We start from the raw sequence: 18478 nt of genomic DNA, 5'->3' as shown, positions 1-18478 counted from the left end.
AATTCAATTTTTGTGCTTGTCCAAGAAACAAGACTTCTTCGGAACCATGGGCAGGAAGGAAAATGAGGCTGGCAAAGAATGAATGCTGAATCTAATGAAGAGAGAATCTGGGGCGAGTGGTCTGCATTCCTTTAGATGGGGATAAGATGAGAAAGAGGACTGCTAAGTCAAATTAAAAATCCCACACAATGCACATCAATGTGGAAGACTGTTCCTTCTGTAATTCTTCCAGCACCGTTCATATTTTTCAAGTATCTGAAATACTACTAATTAGCACCTTTGTGTCGCAAGCAAAACAAAACAAGTACCTCAGCTCACGTCAGCCTGGGTCAGCTCTCACTGGGATGGTCTACACTCACAGGAAAGTGTCTTGAGGTAGTTCAAACCTTTGGAAGTTTGGGTTTTAAACTTCCCTCTGTGGAAGACAGTCAGAAGCCACAAGTGGTGCGAATGTTCATGGGTTTCTTTTTATTTTATTTTTCAATTTTTATTTGGGTTTTCTTACAAAGGTTGACAATGTCCACAACAGATGTCAGAATATTAAAAAAAAAAAAAACCCACAAAAATAACACTGAAAACATTTTGGGGAGGGGCCAAGGGAATAGACTTAGTTGGATCATATTGCACGCTGCTCTGACCAATCCTTCTCTTTTGCCCACAGTTTAAGATGTAGGTGCATAGAAGACACAGAAGGATTCAGCTTTCAGGATTTTTTTTTTTTTTTATAAAAGGAAGAAATGGCAAAGAGAAAGTTTTTTTTTCAGGAGTTTTTGGTTTTTAATTTAGGTTGAGTTCACTTATTTGAAACAGACGGGGCCAACCTCCACACGGAATTCTTGGTCAGCACCACCAATGTCCAGAGGTGCAATGTCAAGGAACGGCAGGCGAGATGGCTTATTTGTTTTGTATTCAATGATTGTCTTGCCCCATTCGTTTGTCTTTTTCTGTATAATAGAAAAAAAATGGGAAAAAAGGGAAATACATAAGGCCACTATAGCTGCCTCTGACTTACATCTAAGCATCAGAGTCCAGGAAAGCCTTTTCTCGGCAGGTCAATACTTTCTGAAGATGAGTGTTCCGGATTAAGAGGTTCATTGTAGGCATACAGTGTCAAGGATGTCTTTCAGGGAATGATACTTATTTAGGGTAAGTTTCAAATACATTTGGCTATATATTCTTTTCAAGGTGGGTGTATGGTGTGTGTGTGTGTGTGTGTGGTGTTTGTGTATCTTGTATGTGTGTGGTATGTGTTTGTGTACATTGTGTGTATGCATCTTGTGTGTATGTCTGTGTATGTATAGAGAGTTGGGTAGGAATGCAGTAATTTTACACTTAAAATTTTACTCTACTTAGAGCATAGCATATAAAAACATATACACTTTTATAGAGGAAAAAGTCTATAGAAAAGTTGAATGTAGCCATATTCTAAGGTGCAATGGAAGCATTTTAAACCTCAGTAAGTTTTAAATTTTTGGTGTGTGTTACTACGTAGGAACTCTAAATGCTGAGGGGGAAAACAGGGACTGATTGGGCATAGGAGTCAGTTCTGTGTGTGAGAGTTGCATAGAAGGCGGTATCTAATATGAATCCCTGTATTACAATTCAGAGAATTGTTGGATGCACTTAAGTGTGTTTAGAGAAGAAAGGTCAATTAAGTTAGGCCTCTCCGTCATCTGTTCATTTAATAGCCTCAGCTAGAACTGCTCACCTCATTTCCTAAAATTAAATGTTCTCCCTCCACTTTCCCATTACTTACGGAGCAGCCATCGACAAGGACAGAGTAGGTGAACCTGCTGTTGCCCTCAGCAACAAGTTCGACGTCGTTGGAACCCTGCAGAAGCACAGCCTTGTTCAAGCTGCCCGTCTCCTCATCCAGGTATGCAATGCTGTTCTTGCAGTGGTAGGTGATGTTCTGAGAGGCACGGTTGGCTAGCAGGCGCATGAAGGCGAGCTGAGTTGCCATTTCCTTGGAGGATACCCCTTCTACGTTGTATTCGAACTATGGAGAAGAAGGTGCAAACTCTTAAATAGACGCCTCATACTAAAACTCAAATAAATACATACATACAGGAGACAGAATGGAGTCAGAGTCCGGGCTTAGGAAAAGGGTGCTTTTAAAGGAAACTTGGCACGCTTGTTAAAGCTTCAGGTGCTTTAAGGACCATAAGATCTGCCTAGTGAGGGCAGGGTCATCTAAAAAGAGCATCTGACCCAGTTATGCATCACTGCAAATGTTTCCCTCATTAGAATCTGAACCTGTGAGATGGAGTCAGTCCTCATTCTGCTTTCTGTAATGTACTGGATTCTAGTGCCATTTGGTAGCATCAGTGGGAAGGCTTGATTAAAAATTCAGAAAAGCTGCTCACATTCTGAAATACATATGCATAGTTGGGGGGCTCTGGGCTGGCTGGTGCACCTTTACATGAAATCACATTAGCTATGTCTCCAATGATTACCCATTAAGTCAAATTTGAATAATAACGTTGAATTAGATGGATGAGTCCAATCTTTTAATACGTGATCTAGGATAGAATTGGAATTTGTGAAAAGAGCAGTTTCTTTTAATAAGCTCATGAGGGTAAAGGATTAAAGCCCAAGTGATTAAAAAGCAAATGATGCTAAGAAAATCATATTTAGGAGGATGAGGAATACTTGGAGAATTCCGTACCTGGCTGCCACCATTGATAGTCTCGCCTAACCAGACATGCTTGTTGGTCTGGGCGCGGCTGTATGAGTTCTTGGCTGGGGTGTTTACAGGTTGGGCCTGGATGCAAGTTTCACCAGTAGAGAAATCACAGTACACTTTGATGGCATCCATAGTACATCCTTGGTTAGGGTCAATCCAGTAGTAATCTTTTTAGGAAAGAAAATCCAGCTGGTAAACTTACTGCAAAATGTAGGTTCTAATAATAATCATTTGTCAATAATATTGATTACCATAAAAAACATTTTGATAGTGCTGTTCTGTCACCTATTCCACAGTTAGTGGGAAGGGGGTGACTATCTTTAAGAGTCCCCTTTTTCTTCATGAAACATCCAATCAGGATGTTTAGACCACCTGAGGCAGGAGAATCATTACTTAAAAGACCCACTAAGACTAGAGTGAATTCAATGTCTTAAAACAAAGTGTAAAATGTGGCTTGAGGATGGAGCTCTGTGTTAGACATTTGTTTAGCATGTCTAAGGCCTGATATTTAATCCCTAGTCCTGGGAGTAAACGGATAAACAACTCAACAGACTAAAGGGTGGATATGGGCAGAGGAAGAAAATGATGTTTCATTAACTGGGTATGAGTTTTGACAGTGTAGAGTTTTGGGGCCCAAATACATGTTTGTTCTAAAGATCAATGGACATAGATTTTGGAAATGTTGGCATATGAGGGACCAGTGTGGTCTGAATGTTCAACCCACCGCTGTTCCACTCTGGGTGGCTGAGTCTTAAGTCCCGGCACGTGCGAGCAGGGTTCTTTCTAGAGCCTTCAGGGGTGAGAAGGGTCTCAATCTGGTTATTGAGAGATTTCAGAGTTGCATCAACTTCATAGTCCTTGGGTCTGAGTGAAGGTTGTGAGCGAGGCTGGTCAGCCCGGTAGAAGTCTCCTTCAAAACCAAAGTCATAGCCACCTCCGCTGACACCAGGAGGCCCAGGAGGTCCAGGGGGACCAGGGGGACCCTGTGAAGTAAAAGTCAGAGAGATCATTTTAAACAGGTGCATAGTGGGAAAGGCAGGCAGGACAGGAAAGTTTCGGGTGTGCTTTGTATCAGTGCATGCTCTAATATGAGAGAAAGGAGTCAGCTTATGTAAACAGACTACTTGATCACAGTCTCAAAGCGGTGGTTTGAAGAAGCCTGTCATATACAAATAGCAAACTTTTCAGAGAGCTACTGAAGTGGATCTACTCCTGTATGCTATCAAATTCTTGTCAGTTTAGTCTGAAGGAAGCATTTCTTTGGACAGGGAGGCCCTAAACTACCCCTCCAAGTCATACTTACAGCGGGACCTTGACTACCCTGAGAACCACGAACACCAGCAGGCCCAACTGGTCCAGGATGTCCAGATCTACCATCTTTGCCAACAGGGCCAGAAGGTCCAGCAGGACCCTAAAGAGAAAGGATAACGAGTGCTTATGAATGAGTAAAACCCCACAGGTAGCAGTAGCCTAGGGCTCACTGCTTGGATAATTCTTCAGTTCAAGAGGCAAACTTTAATTGTCATTCACTTACCCTGGGACCAGCAGGACCCACAGGGCCAGGAGCTCCTTGGTCACCATGTAGGCCCTTCAAAGAGAGAACAGAGAGAAAAAAAATACTTTCAGAACATGAGTCAGTAGATAGGTTTTTTTTTCTTTCCAAATTGAATGGAAAACTTTCGTTTCAATGGACTCTAGATTGAGAAAATTGAGAATGTAAAGTGGACCTCTTTTCTTCCATTATATCTATTATGCTCAATTATTTTTTTCCACAAGCTATTTGAACAGTGCCATATTAGTCATCCTTCTAATTATATTTATTTTAAGTGCAGTTGAAGGACACTGTTGCCAGGAGATGTTAATACACGGACGTTTCTGGTGCTTTTAACCCTTACCTCTTTGTGTTAGACTATGAAATCGGATCCTCTCTGAGAGAGGTAGAGTTAACCAGGGAATTGGAATGGATCTAGAAGGTAGGGTGTTTTATACTGTAACAGTGGGCATCTGGGGAGGGACCTGAAGGCCATTCAGGCTAGAATTCATGCAAGATGGTCACTTTTTGCTTACAGCAAGACCAGGAAGACCCTGCAATCCATTGTGTCCTTTCAAGCCAGGAAGACCCCTGTGCCCTTTATCACCAGGCTCTCCTTTGTCACCTCTGATGCCTTGAGGACCCTAAAGAGAAAGAGAAAGTGATGTTTCTACTCTTTTAGAACAATATCACTTATTCCTCTTCAAAGGGTGTTTAATCCATTTACAAAGAAAACTTGAGGCATGCAAAGGCCTAACTGGGCTGCCATCTTCTCTGCCATCGCCTTTAACCGAGCAGTTAGTTACGATTAACGAATACAAATAAGCAGAATAGACTTAAAATCAATAAAGTTCATCTGAATTGGTTCTCACTCTGGAGTAAAATAGCAAAGTCTAGCCTCTACATTTTCTATTGTCTAAGTAGATGGTATAGAATCATTCTTCTTAATTCTTAAGTGCTAATCATCACCATGTACGTACACTAGGACCTCTTGGACCAACAGCACCAACGGGACCAACAGAACCAGCAGGACCCTGTGAGTTAGAAAAGAAAAGGAGACCTCGTCAGTCAAGTTCAAGGTCATCCACTTGATGGCCTCAGTGCTCAAGTGTGAGGTCACAGGAAAGTCCACAAGGGTGACAGCATTTACATACTTACAGGTTCACCTCGGTTTCCATGTTTCCCAGCAGGACCGACAGTACCGTGAGGACCAGGGGCTCCTGCAGCACCAGTCGGACCGATGCTGCCAGGGTAACCACGCTCCCCCTACCAGAGGCAGAAGAGAAGCTTAGCATTACTATGTCGGTATTTTGATCACTCTTAAGTTAGAGAAAGGTGAAAAAGTCTACTAACCTTGTGTCCAGGCTGACCGTCACGACCTGGGGGACCATCACTGCCAGGGTTACCCTATGAGAATACCATGCAAATGAAGACACGTTGGTGAGGTTCTGTGATCCGTTAGCCTCGCTGTCTCTGCTACTCTGCCTTTATTCCCAGAGTTCAGTTTAAAAAAGGGAGCAAAAACATCCTAATTTATTTTTTTAGGGGTATTTTAAATATCGGAGCCCCGATTTACAGTCTGCCAGTAAGAGACCATTTTTCAAACCCAAAGAATCCTCAGTTTTATAAAGAAGGATCATTATATGGAGAAGTAGATTATGTAGTTTGGAAACTCAGGGCGTGAAACCTCATTTCGACATGTGAAATCCTGCTTGGTTTTATTTTACAAACCAAGAACTGCACTCACATCACGACCAGCTTCACCAGGGGCACCATTCACTCCAGGGCTGCCCACAGCACCAGGGGGACCACGGGCCCCAGGAGGGCCTGCGATGCCTAGAGGGCCAGGTTCACCCTAGAGTGGCAGAAAAGATAAAATGACATTACTATCCTCAGACAGAATGATGATCTCACATGGCAAAACAACGCCCAGAAAATTCTAGTTAAAAGAGAGAGAAGGCAAGTCGAATATAGATGGATCACTCCATGGTAAGAATCACTGGTGCAAAATAGCCTTTCTGTGTCTTCCCGACACTTAGAGGATCAGTTGTGTGGATGTAGCTATGTCTGGGAGTGAGAGGAAGGTCTGATGGCATCCAATGCACCACAAATACAATTAATTCATAAAGTTGCTAGTTTCTGCATAAAAGATGGTTTCAAGCTGCTGTCATGTATAGGGTTAAATGAAATGATTCATGAACTTCCCATGAACAGTTCCATTCTTCTTGCAGGGATAAATGATGCCAGGGTTTCACATCACTGAGAAGGAAATGCAATTAGAGCTTATATCATTCTTAGGCGTGTAGAAAGAACAAAAATCATTCTGCATAATGTTAAGCTGTGTCTTTATAGCGTGTGTCTAAGTAAGGTAGTATTAAAGCTTCCTGGATAGATGACATGTAATCTGTATAAAGAAAATGCCATGAGTAGGAAATCTTAAGTGGAGTTATTCAGCGATCAATCTGTCACACTTGAAGTGGCAGCTTTTAAAATCTTTTATTATGTTAATGAGAATCAGAATGGCGCCAAACTCACCAGAGCACCGGCAATACCTGGCAGACCACGTTCACCTCTAGAGCCAGGGAGACCCAGAATACCGGGAGCACCAAGAAGACCCTGAGGACCTGCGGTACCAGGGGGTCCCTAGATGAGAGAAAAAAAATACTGATTATTACTGGTAAGACCCTATCTCATAATACAGATTAGCTCAAGGATTGTGAAAATGAGGGCTCCTGGATTCAAGAACAGGCCAGTGACTTCTAATTGGTGGGACACATCCTTGAATGTCTTTCTTTCTGAGGATGACAGTGTATTTACACTTTGGTATGTATATATGTGTATGTGTCGTTGAGATTAATAGACCCATTGGGGGTGTGGATTTAATCTTTATAGACTACGCAGGGAAGAACATTTTGACCTTGAAGGTCTAACATGGGCACTTTGCAGAACTGCAGTAACTCTGAACCAGGATTGTTTAAGGAATTGACAGGTTATGAAGCTTGATTGATTTACAGAAGGCTGGCCATAGCAGTAGGATTCTGTGTTAATTCTTAGGTCCCTGGAGAGCAGAAAGGGCTGTTGCAGTGAAGCTGCATTCCCTCATCCACTGTCATTCTTATTATCTGCTTTCTGAGCATCTGCTACCATCACAACACCTTATTGCGTGCTGGACAGATTTCCTGGCTCAACTAAGCTCATCTGGAGAGCCCGCATTACTCCCTCATAGATATATACCACTTGAGAATTTGTAAAGGGGCTTTATTCTGACTCAACGTAAGTACTGAGAGAAAGAAGTTTGAAATCACTTACTGCGGAACCAGGCTCTCCAGGGGTACCCTTTTCACCAGTAAATCCAGGGGGTCCAGATGCACCCGTTTCTCCAGTTCGGCCAACTGGACCTTGGTCGCCACGGGGACCACGGAGCCCTTCTTTCCCAGCAGCACCAGGAGGACCAGGGGGGCCAGTAATACCCTGTGATCAAATGTGTAAGGTCATTTGTTTTCTGTTAGTTGTTACAGACCTGGAGGGGAGCTCCCTTGCTCCTTGAACAACGTCACTCTGAAAAATAATATCCCAGACATTTTTGGAACTTTGAAAATTCTTCCTGCCTGTAGTAAAGCTAATTGACGAGGCAGAATCAGTGGGGAATTTTAGTGACGAAGACAAGACATGTTATATCACTGGTTCCCTGGCATATTGGGATCAGAACCAGGAAGAGGTATAAGTTTGCTGATTAAGTCTTAGTTGAAGGGAACTTTGGATTCTTGCAGACTCTGCCCATTTCTTCTTAAGCAAAGCCAACCCTGGCATTCTGTTCATAACTGAGGAACTCATGTGCTCCTGACTAGGTTTAATTAAATGCCTCCAAGGAATGAAGATTTTTTTTTCTGTTATGAATGTGTAAAAGATTCCAAGAAATCAACATCTTTGCTATTTCTTTTCCCCTGAAACCTCAGATGGAATACTTAATCCTTGATAATTAATTAAATTCTCTTGAGTCCTGACGGGAGGGTCTGAATGAGAATGAAGTTAGAGACCATACTACCTTTAAATTCAGGAACAATTATAGCCTTAGAATGGAGACATAATGTTAGCTATAATGGGTAATTAGGCAGAGAAATATCAGATATGTGACCAGAGCTCCTGTTGCGTTTTTCTTTGTAAAAAGAGATTGTGGATTCCAAAGGGTGCTAGAATTTATATGAATAACAGTACTTAGATTGATATTTTAAAATAAAATTTGCAATGACTTTTGTCTTAATCATTCATCAAAGATAATTTTAAATCGGGAGAGTACTGGCAAATATTAATAATTTGTTTTAATAGATATTTCCTCCCCTAATTTCCTACCAGAGGCCTGGTCTTCTGGTGAGAGTAGATGGAGATATATTGGGAGTGATGTACTCACACTGGGTCCTGGGGGGCCAGTCCGTCCAGCAGCACCAGGGAAGCCAGTCATACCCTAAGAACCAAGCACATTCAAACCCAGTCAAGTCAACTCTAGGAATTAGGATAAGACAAGATGCTTTCCCTTTGGAAAATTATCATGTGACTAAAGATGGAGCATAGAAGAGCTGTCCCTCAGCTTAAGGTAGAGAGGCCCTTAACTAGGGTCCTGAAGGCTCTACTAGTCTATACATCTTCAGTATGCTACTAGATGTAATGCCTGCATTTTACACAAAGATTGTTAGTACTTTCTGAGAGGCTAGCAGGTTATCTGATGGTGAGATGGGAGAATATAAGCTATTTTCATTAGGGTATATGAATGTTTATTGACCACTTGGCTGGGTGAGAGGGAGGGGACACTAGAAAAAGGAGTGTTGTTTAGAGAAGCAAGTATGAAATTGAGTCAGAGTATTAAGTGTTGCCCAAGGAGGGAAACCGTTAGAGGGATTTATTCCGGGGACTTCTGATTCACTAGGGTGTTGGTGTGAAAACCTGGGATGAGAAGGAGTCTCGGTCAGTCAGAAGAATTGTTCTATTTCTCAGTTAAACTGCCTGAGTTTGACCTTGCTTATTCCCTCTTGGGCAGTAGCAACCTCTGATGCCCGCCCAGAGTTACTTCTGGGATTGAGTTAATGCCCGTGTAGTCGACTTTAAGCTCAGTACTGGTGAGCTTCATAACTTTTCTGATTCGAATGAACAGGACTCACAAGCCTCTCCTTCTCACAGTCTACATCCAGAAGAATTCTGAAACTTTCACACTGTCACTAATATGTAAGCTAAGAAAGAAGAGTCACTTGTAAATACTCACAGGGGGCCCTCCATCACCACGACTTCCAACAGGACCAGGGGGACCATTAGGACCCTAAATGCAAGTAAAAAAAAGGTGGCTTTAAATCACAAAACAAGTAACTCTTACACATGGCACGCTTGTTTTCTCATGACTCATCCTCATCTATCTCCTCTACCCTTGAAGAAAATTTAGAAATGAAACACAGTTATCTACATCACATGAAAAAAAAAATGTTCTGTTCCAACAAGTAACACCTCATGGATTACTGAAGCATGAAAACAAGATATTCACAAAACTTTTACATGGTGTTTAAATGTGACTTAAAAAAAAAAAGTCTTGTAGGGTGAGGTGGCACATGTCTTTAATCCCAGCACTTGGAAGGCAGAGGCAGGCAGATTTCTAAGTTTGAGGCCATCCTGGTCTACAGACAGTTCTAGGACAGCTAGGACTACACAGAGAAACCCTGTCTGGCAAACCGCCATGTGTGTGTGTGTGTGTGTGTGTGTGTGTGTGTGTCTATAATTTTTTATCTGGAATGCTTAATAGACAGTAGGCACTTAATGGGCACATACTGGATTATAAAAATGCTTGGGTATATTGGTCAACAGTGAATTCAACTTACAGATGGGCCAGCAGCTCCAACAGGCCCGGTTGGACCAACGATGCCATTTTCACCCTTAGGCCCTTTGGTCCCCTTCTCTCCTTTAGCACCTGGTTGGCCAGCAGCACCCTGTTGGAAGGAACAACAGTGAGCACTGACCTTCTGACTCACTGTGATGTCATATTAATCTCCCTTAATTGTGATACTCACAGCAGGACCAGCAAATCCATTGGGGCCAGCAGGGCCAACTTCACCACGTTCACCCTAGGTGGGAGATAAAGATGTCACACTCACAGCCTCTCAGAGGTCTGTAAACCATGAACTATGAATATCCAAAAAGCTCTGGTTTCTACTTACAGGGCTACCTCGAGGACCAGCTGGGCCAGAAGGACCGGCAGCACCAGCTTCGCCCTGTAATGGTACCAAAGAGCAGTGGTGAGTCGCTTAATGGGCCTCACATAGATGGGGGAGGCAGAGAGAAGAGCAGTAGAAAGAGGCTTGTTTTTACACTTTACAGTTACCTTGGAAGAGACTAATGGACATTTCAGAGAATAAAACGAGGTGAATTCTTCCTCTACTTAAGGCTGGCTTCATTTTAAAAGGTGGAGTGGTATTGGTTCTTCACTTGCAGAAACACCATAAATCAGTCCCCGTAATGCCAGGAGGAGGACATTTTAATTTTTAGATGGATGTGGGACTGATCTATTTGCTGCAATCTTTGCAATACAATAAATAAGGTCTATTTTAAATGGACTGTTCGATGTGAAATGGGCACACTATGTATTTTATTGATTTTTTTTCTCCCCCTTTTTACAATTGAAGGCTTTGAGGAGGCTTAGTGCATTAGGATCTTGTTAATGGGCAACAGGGAAAGTCTTTAAAACAAATGATAGGGATTAAGGTATAGATCAGACAGCTGGCACATCCATAGGCAGGGGAAGAGAACCCCAAACAAGCAGCATTTGTTTCCTGCAACAGCTAGTTTTTTTTTTTTTTTTTTTTTTTAATAAGCAGGTTTTAGACCCAGCCGTAAAAATGAATTGCAAAGGATCTTTGGGACTAGGGTGAGCAGGGAATTTTACATAGCGCTATCAGCTCAGAGAGCTCCAACTCAATGAAAATGTATACAACTCATTTCAAATGCATACTTACCCGGTCACCTGAGGCCCCAGCAGGACCAGGGGCACCTACAGCACCAGGAACACCCTAGGACCCAAAAGGAAATAGGTCTTACTGAAAACAATACACAGCATCTTAATTGAACTCTGTCCTGCTGCTCAGGACAACTGCATTGCACATTGTGGTAGTATATCAAGGAAGCCCCGAAGGCCAGCAAGATGATTCAGCAGGTAAAGATGTTTGCAGCCAAGCCTGATGACCCAACTTTGATCCATGGGATCCATATGGGATCCATAGAAGGAGAGAAGCAACACTCATCACCTGTCCTTTGACCTCCACATTTTGTCATGGTACAGGCACGTAGCCACTCAATGGGTGCAAGTGAATGAGAGCTCGCTAATGGGAAAGCCCCTAATCCTTGCTGCTGCTTGTTGTCAAGGTTTTCAGAAGTCAGTTCAGGAAGAAAGAACTGGGTTCTGGAAATGTGGAAGGCCAGAGCAGGAGAAGGGTTCGGCTGATCTGTACTCTGTCACCCTTGTAAGATTCCCTGGGGGGAAGCAGATACGTAGCCTTATTTGGAACTGTGAGAACCAGTTGACTCAAGGCAAGTGAGTTCTCAGCTTGGAGGGAGAGGTGACAATGCAACAGCAGCTCAGGAAAGCAATGAGACGTCCCCTAGGGGTCATCTGTGACACCTAAGGTAGTCACAGCTAATTTCTGAGGCTGCCCTTACATCAGATCCTGGGGCAGCCCAATGAGTAGTAAGACCTTGGAGGGGCTGTGGCTTTTTTTTTTAAAGGAGAGAATTGTTTGTCTAAAAGCTCTGTTATCAAGGAGTGGTCTTCAAAACCTGCAGCTTTTGGTGCGCAGGTTAGTGTTGCTATACTCAGCACTAAAGAAGGTAGACAAAGTCAAGATGTGATTTTCAAAGGTGTGTCATGCTTCCATTTTCTTTTGGAGCATTTAAGATGATATTGTTCTCGATCTAGGAGATAATGGATCTCGATTTTACTCAAAGTGAATTCTTTTGTAGGTCTCCTTTGTAAATTGGCTGAATTCAAACGGAATAAGATACTAAAAAACAAGAGGAAATTTAAGAACAAACAAGCATTAAAAAACAAGGTTCTACTCACACGAGCACCATCTCTACCAGTGTTGCCAGTGTCACCTCGGAGACCAGTTTCACCCTGGAAGTACAAAGCAAGAGCCATGTTTTGCTTTCCAGCTCCACTTCTGAGTGGAAATGAACTGCAAAGTGCTTTGACAAAAATTTTTATAATGCTGGCCACCCTTTAAGAATTTCAGTGTTTTTCAATTTCCCACCAATTTGTAGGATGTTGAATGAGAAAAACAGTTGGAAGCTCATCTTTTCTGGCCCCTTTCAGAGGATTACTGAACACTAAAAAATAAACATCCCTCTGATTCATCACGAAGCAAGTTTCAAATTGATGAGGTTGGAATCACAAGACAACATGGCGACGGGCGGTGGCGCCTGGTCACTCTTATAACATAACGAATGCCATAGCACGGTTGACAGCTGTTCGATATAGCTTCTTCCATTAATTAGGGCAGGATGAGGCATTATTGTTAGTGGCATTAAAATGAGCCTCATGTATTACTCAATACCATCTGCTTGCATAAAATTCCATGGTAGCAAGGAATTTTGCCAGATTAATGAGTTTAGACATGCGTAGGTGCTGGGTGGCAGAGGGAGGTGCGTATAGATGTCAAAATGCTACCAGACCACCTGCTATGAATGGTAAACAACTGTGCATCCTCGCACAGCCTTCTTGCCTGGAGTTCATGCATATTATGTATCAAGGCTCATCACTGAGTGGTACCTTTTCTCCTTTGCCCCCGGGTATGCCAGCAGCACCCCTCTCTCCTGGAAGTCCACCAGGACCAGAGGCACCAGCACTGCCTGGAGCACCGACTGCACCAGCTTCACCCTGGAATGAAAATCACGTGAAATCAATTATTTCAGTAGCAAAAGAAGAAAGCCAAGACTGAAACTCTTGAAGAATTCCAATTTAAACATTTAATAGATGGCATTCTTAGCTGCACAGAGACACAAAGGAGCATCATTGAAAGGCAGAAGGATGGAACTGGGGGCCTGCTATTAATGACACGATGGCTAAAAAGAAGAGGGCAGAGAGTGGGTGCCTGCTATTCTTCTACAACCTGCATCTTGTCCCCTTAAGGAAGACAAGCACAGACAAGAAGAAGGCGGGACAATGGAATGGAGAGATTGAAAAATGTTTGCCCACAAACCTTTTTCAATGATAAGTCTCTTAGCCCAGGCAAGTGACATAGAAAGAGACCTCATCAACTTGGGAGATGATTGTCTCCATAAGAGTGGAGAATGTAGCTTCCATTTTTATAATAAGCTTCATAATTCTCTACAGGGAAAAACCTGTTGGCTAGCCACTGAGAAGAATAGATGCTTTAAAAGCCCCGCCGAATGTCATCATATTCCTTTCTTCTTTTCTCTCTTATGTTGTTTTCATCCCCCTCTAATATCTTCTGCAGAATGAAATATCTTTTTGAATCTAGTCTTTACATTTGTTCCCCTTAAAGGCCTGAACTGGGAGTCATATAAGTTGCTTGATTTTCAGAGATGTGCAATCTTATCTTGTTTTTTCTTCTCTTTACTTTCTTTTCTTTTCTTTTCTTTTCTTTTCTTTTCTTTTCTTTTCTTTTCTTTTCTTTTCTTTCTTTCTTTCTTTCTTTCTTTTTTTTTTTTAAAACAAACTAAACTAGAAATCTACTTTGGAATTCAAACTTTTAGACATGTGCCTTTGAGGTAAATGTAGTATTTAGTTAATTTAAATCATTATAAATTCTACTATTAAAATCTAGACTACTTCTAGAAATTTGACTGTATGGGGTTGGATGTTGATACAACAAAAACTACTTCCTAGAAATGTAAGGGGTAGTCCTAGATTTCAACAAAAGCATGAACAGTGTAATCAGAAAATGGATAAACCATACGAATTCATTATTGACTTCTAGACAAATATTTTTCTTCTTCTTCTTTAAATTACCTTTTGGAATAATTATATTCACAGGAATCATATTGTTTGTAACTGAGGTAGAAATCACACAATTGGAAATAAATAGAAACTTTCAAAACTGGTCGTTCTTCTATTGGATCTCTTTATTCTGGAGCACATGTGCCCATTTCATCAATCTATAAATAATAATTTTACCTTGTTTCCATCAGGCCCTGGGGCCCCACTGGGACCTCGGCTTCCAATAGGACCAGAAGGACCAGCAGCTCCACTCTCACCCGGGGTACCACGTTCTCCCTGTAAAGCAGCAGTTTAGAAGTCACAAAAACACTGTGTCACACAACCTTACTGGATTAGAGTTTTAGATGGAGTTCTACCACAGTTCAGCAAAATTAGCATGCTATTTTCATCTCTCATGTCCCTCCTGGTGCACTGGGAGGAAGGCCTGAGATAACTGCTAAGATGTCATACGCTTCTCTTGTGCTGGGACTGAAATTCCACAATTTGTTGCTCTGGGAACGTTATACTCAACCTTTGGAATCCATTTACTTTCAAGGGGATGGACTTTTCTGTGCAACATTCACAGGCAAAGTCAGATGCCAGATACACTTAGTAGTCAGAAAGTTGATGGAATTTTAGTTTAATAGCTATGTCAGGGTAGGATAGGATTATAGTGTTATATCACTGCTATCTTTACAACCTCATGTAGTAATGATGAAACAGGATATTCACCAGAGGTTTTGCGTGTACGCGCGCGCGCGTGTGTGTGTGTGTGTGTGTGTGTGTGTGTGTATTCATTTATATCTGTTTAGCTGAATGCCTCTGAATTTGCATCTAAATCTCATCACAACATTACATTTTATGACCCAGAGTATTTATATCATAGTTCCACATTGCAATTATATGCTTTCACTTTGTTCTATGGCACTACTGGTTTCTGAAATTAACTTCTGGCTTCCTAGGTATCTGGTAACTAATAACATAATGGGATACTTTGATTAAAAAAAAACCCTAGTCTTTCTAGCTATGCTAATGTGCATGACAAAAAAGTAGTTATTCCTTCATAAAACTAGACTCATGAATTTAGCTTTAGATTCTCAATAGAAGCACATTATATAAATAGTCACCTAGATGTTAGGTATTAATTTATATCACATTTGTTCATATAAATTATTTACTGTAAGACATATATTTGTTCATTTATGTTTCTTGAACCATAAGGTTATTGGATAGGAAACATGATCAACTGACCAGAAATTTTTACTATTAACTTAGAAATCCAATGATGTCTATGGAAGAGGTTAGGAACTACGTTTAAGGAAGGTGACCCATAGTATGAGGGGCAAGCACTCCTTCTTTTAAACATGGCAAGTGTTAGTGAGATCTGACTAGGTGGTACTTACTCTTGGACCAGCAGGACCAGGGAGACCGAATTCACCAGGAAGACCCTAAGCAAAAACACAACAGTAAACAAATCATGGAACCTATGTGTAGTCCCTACAGTTACTTGCACTTAAGGTATCTAAAATATTCTGATTTAGAAAATAAATCTTTCTGGGCTCTACACATCAATGCTTTCGTATACAGACTAGAATGTAGAACAAAACCTTTGGCTTTATACAAAGATTTCAAAAAGAGACTGTCGCTGCTATCAAAGATGTGTCTGTGCCAGACCCGGTATCAGAAAATCAGCCATTATTTAGCTTTTATAAAACTGACAAAGCAGCCCATCTTCTCTGATAATGTGATGAGGGTCCCAAACACAACAAGGCCTTGCGCATCTTAGCTATATCACCACGGCCTTCTTAATAGAAATTATCATATCCTGTACATTACCTAGTTAATTGTATACCCACGTGTATCTCTTTTATTACTGACCAGCTGTCCCTTTAATGTGGCCCACTGTTGACAAAGGAGGCGAGGCTACAGAATGTAACTGAATTGAGGCGCATTCATCACAATTAGAGAAAATGACTCAGAACTCAGACTCTGACTGTCGCTAGCAATGTCATGTCTGAATGCCAAGAAAAACATTAAAAGCAATTTTTTTTTTCTCCAGGCTCTGGTTTGATTGAAAATCGGTGCATTTACGTCTTTGCTATGGAGAAGGAAATAATTTGTATTTTAATATAGCAAAGAACAGAACAAAAAGTAAGGCTATTACATGAAACCATCAATAGGTTTTGCTTTCTATTGTGATGTTTCAGTCCATCCACAAAATAAGGCAATTTGAACAAAATATAAATAAGATGTTTCATTATTTTGTTCAATACCAACAGGGTAGACTGCTATCTTCAGTAGACTGCTAACACTTTTTTATTGTAATTACATGGCCATGGGACATTTTTAAAGGAGGAAATTATTAGATTTCGTTAGGTCATCCAACTCACCCTTTCTCCGGGCTTGCCAACTTCTCCAGCAGCACCTGAGGGACCAGGCAGACCCTAGATGAAGAGACAGGAAAATTTCAATCTTATGGCTGTATTCAGGGGAGCTGCTAGTAACTGGGGGATACAGAGGGGATAACACGATGACGAACATGGTTATGTGTCATTAGGTAGCCCTGAAAAGGGCTGCTTTGGATAACTGTGACTTTTGCTTGAGTTCTGAAGCCATGTTCTGATTGGTGCTGCTGGGGATTCGAGTGGTACTGAGTTCTGAGCTCTGGGGGTACTGGTGGTACTGGTACTGCCGGAAGGACTGGTGGTGTTGCAGTGAATTGGACAGGAACAGTGTGGTAAAAGTCAGAGCCTTGCATGCCTGCTGACTCACCTGGAAACCTGGAGGACCAGCAGGGCCTTGTTCACCTTTGCCGCCTTGAACACCCTGAAGGAAACACAAGCGATTGCAGTGGATGTTAGGCACTGCCCCCTTGACGTCATGAAGCCATGCATTGATGTTGAGACTCTAAAGCCAACCTTTGTTTAGATCAAAGTATTCCTGGTACAGTGTTAGTTGTAGCATATGTAGAAGGCCAGAAGTTAATTGGAAAACAAAACACACACAGCAGTCCCATAGAAGAAAGTGAGATGGCATCGATGCCAGTGACAGTGGACATAGTTGATGTCCATTTGCTCCCTTAACTATGGAAAGATGGCTGCCTTGAAGAGCAAAGATTACGCTGCTGTGGAAAAGAGCAGGGGGAGATACGCACCTGGGGTCCAGGGGGGCCCTGAGCTCCATTGTTGCCATCGGGTCCTGGAGCTCCCTAAATGTTTAATAGAACAGAAAGGCTCATGGTTATACACAAGTCAGATGGCTTGAGAAGCTTCGAAGCACCCCGAAAGCTAATCCCTCAGAATGAGCTTATCATTTTAGAATTAGAAAAGCTCTTCTTAATGCTCTTCCAAATGCTGTCTATTCACTTCTGATGTAGTTCAAGAGACGTTCACTGACAAGAGGCAGTTTTTGAAGGGCAGAGAATACTAGCATGTGTTCATAACCTCTCAATCATAATATGAATAAAATAAGGACCAGATGCATCTGAATCTCTGTGTTTTCCATGTAGTTCAAAAGCCATTTCATCATGGTGAAAGGACCCTTAGGGTGACACTTTGGAAAGTAACAATGATGCCAGATAGCCTCCAAGAAGTGGCGTTTTTAGAGAAATTTCTCTGTAGCAGTTAACACCTACCCGAGCACCAGCAAGACCGGGGTGGCCTTTCTCACCAGGTTTGCCAGGATCACCCTATAAAAAATAATATGTACATTATAGAAATTTAAAAAAATATATTAAAAATTATAAAAACCTACACACATATATTACAGGAATAGAGACTGTGACATCAAGAGGGAACAGAGTCAGGGGCAGGTACAAGGAAGTGATTGGAGGGTAGTCAGGGGAGGGGAAAACTATGTAAGAGAAGGTTCTATGTCCAGTTTTCTATGACTATTTTGAAATGTTGATTTTGCTGCTTGTTTGTGTATTTCACTGCTATTTGTCTGCTTCGAATTTCTTATTCAAGGCATAACCCAGTACCGTGAAGCTCTGTAAAAAAGGACTCTGTTGGTAGAGGTGGATAACTCAGGTTTCCAGAAGTGTGTCAGGCCACAGTGCAGGTAAAGCTTTAATGGAATGTGTGCACTGCAGTTTGCTTGTGGTGAGAGGACCTGCCTTGAGGCAAACTATGCTGAGGAGCAGGAGAGAAATACTTGATTGTGGCAGAAATGTAGCAAATAAGAAGAGAGAGAGACAGACAGAGAGAGACAGAGAGAGAGAGACAGAGAGAGACAGAGAGAGAGACAGAGAGAGAGAGACAGAGAGAGACAGAGAGAGAGAGAGAGAGAGAGAGAG

The 18478-nt window shown here is 41.8% G+C and overlaps 1 protein-coding gene across 1 annotated transcript in view; it reads right to left on the bottom strand.

Moving 5' to 3' along the window:
* Positions 1-448: 448 nt before the first annotated feature.
* The window catches only part of Col1a2 (collagen type I alpha 2 chain), a 35371-nt gene continuing 17341 nt past the window's right edge, over positions 449-18478 (bottom strand). The window contains exons 24-50 of the mRNA XM_021190311.2: positions 17819-17872; positions 17339-17392; positions 16957-17010; positions 16575-16628; positions 15588-15632; positions 14383-14481; positions 13015-13122; positions 12307-12360; positions 11207-11260; positions 10412-10465; positions 10265-10318; positions 10076-10183; positions 9472-9525; positions 8626-8679; positions 7527-7688; positions 6753-6860; positions 5965-6072; positions 5571-5624; positions 5376-5483; positions 5198-5251; positions 4754-4861; positions 4221-4274; positions 3990-4097; positions 3411-3669; positions 2669-2853; positions 1757-1999; positions 449-944 (exon numbers count right to left, since the gene is read on the bottom strand). Of these exons, the coding sequence (XP_021045970.1) occupies positions 798-944; positions 1757-1999; positions 2669-2853; positions 3411-3669; positions 3990-4097; positions 4221-4274; positions 4754-4861; positions 5198-5251; positions 5376-5483; positions 5571-5624; positions 5965-6072; positions 6753-6860; positions 7527-7688; positions 8626-8679; positions 9472-9525; positions 10076-10183; positions 10265-10318; positions 10412-10465; positions 11207-11260; positions 12307-12360; positions 13015-13122; positions 14383-14481; positions 15588-15632; positions 16575-16628; positions 16957-17010; positions 17339-17392; positions 17819-17872 (2598 nt within the window). The 3' untranslated portion in view covers positions 449-797. The remainder of the gene's footprint in view (positions 945-1756; positions 2000-2668; positions 2854-3410; positions 3670-3989; positions 4098-4220; positions 4275-4753; positions 4862-5197; positions 5252-5375; positions 5484-5570; positions 5625-5964; positions 6073-6752; positions 6861-7526; positions 7689-8625; positions 8680-9471; positions 9526-10075; positions 10184-10264; positions 10319-10411; positions 10466-11206; positions 11261-12306; positions 12361-13014; positions 13123-14382; positions 14482-15587; positions 15633-16574; positions 16629-16956; positions 17011-17338; positions 17393-17818; positions 17873-18478) is intronic.

The sequence above is a fragment of the Mus pahari genome, chromosome 2 (assembly GCF_900095145.1).
Source record: "Mus pahari chromosome 2, PAHARI_EIJ_v1.1, whole genome shotgun sequence".
Lineage (NCBI taxonomy): Eukaryota > Metazoa > Chordata > Mammalia > Rodentia > Muridae > Mus > Mus pahari.
This window is presented reverse-complemented; position numbering and strand designations above follow the sequence as displayed.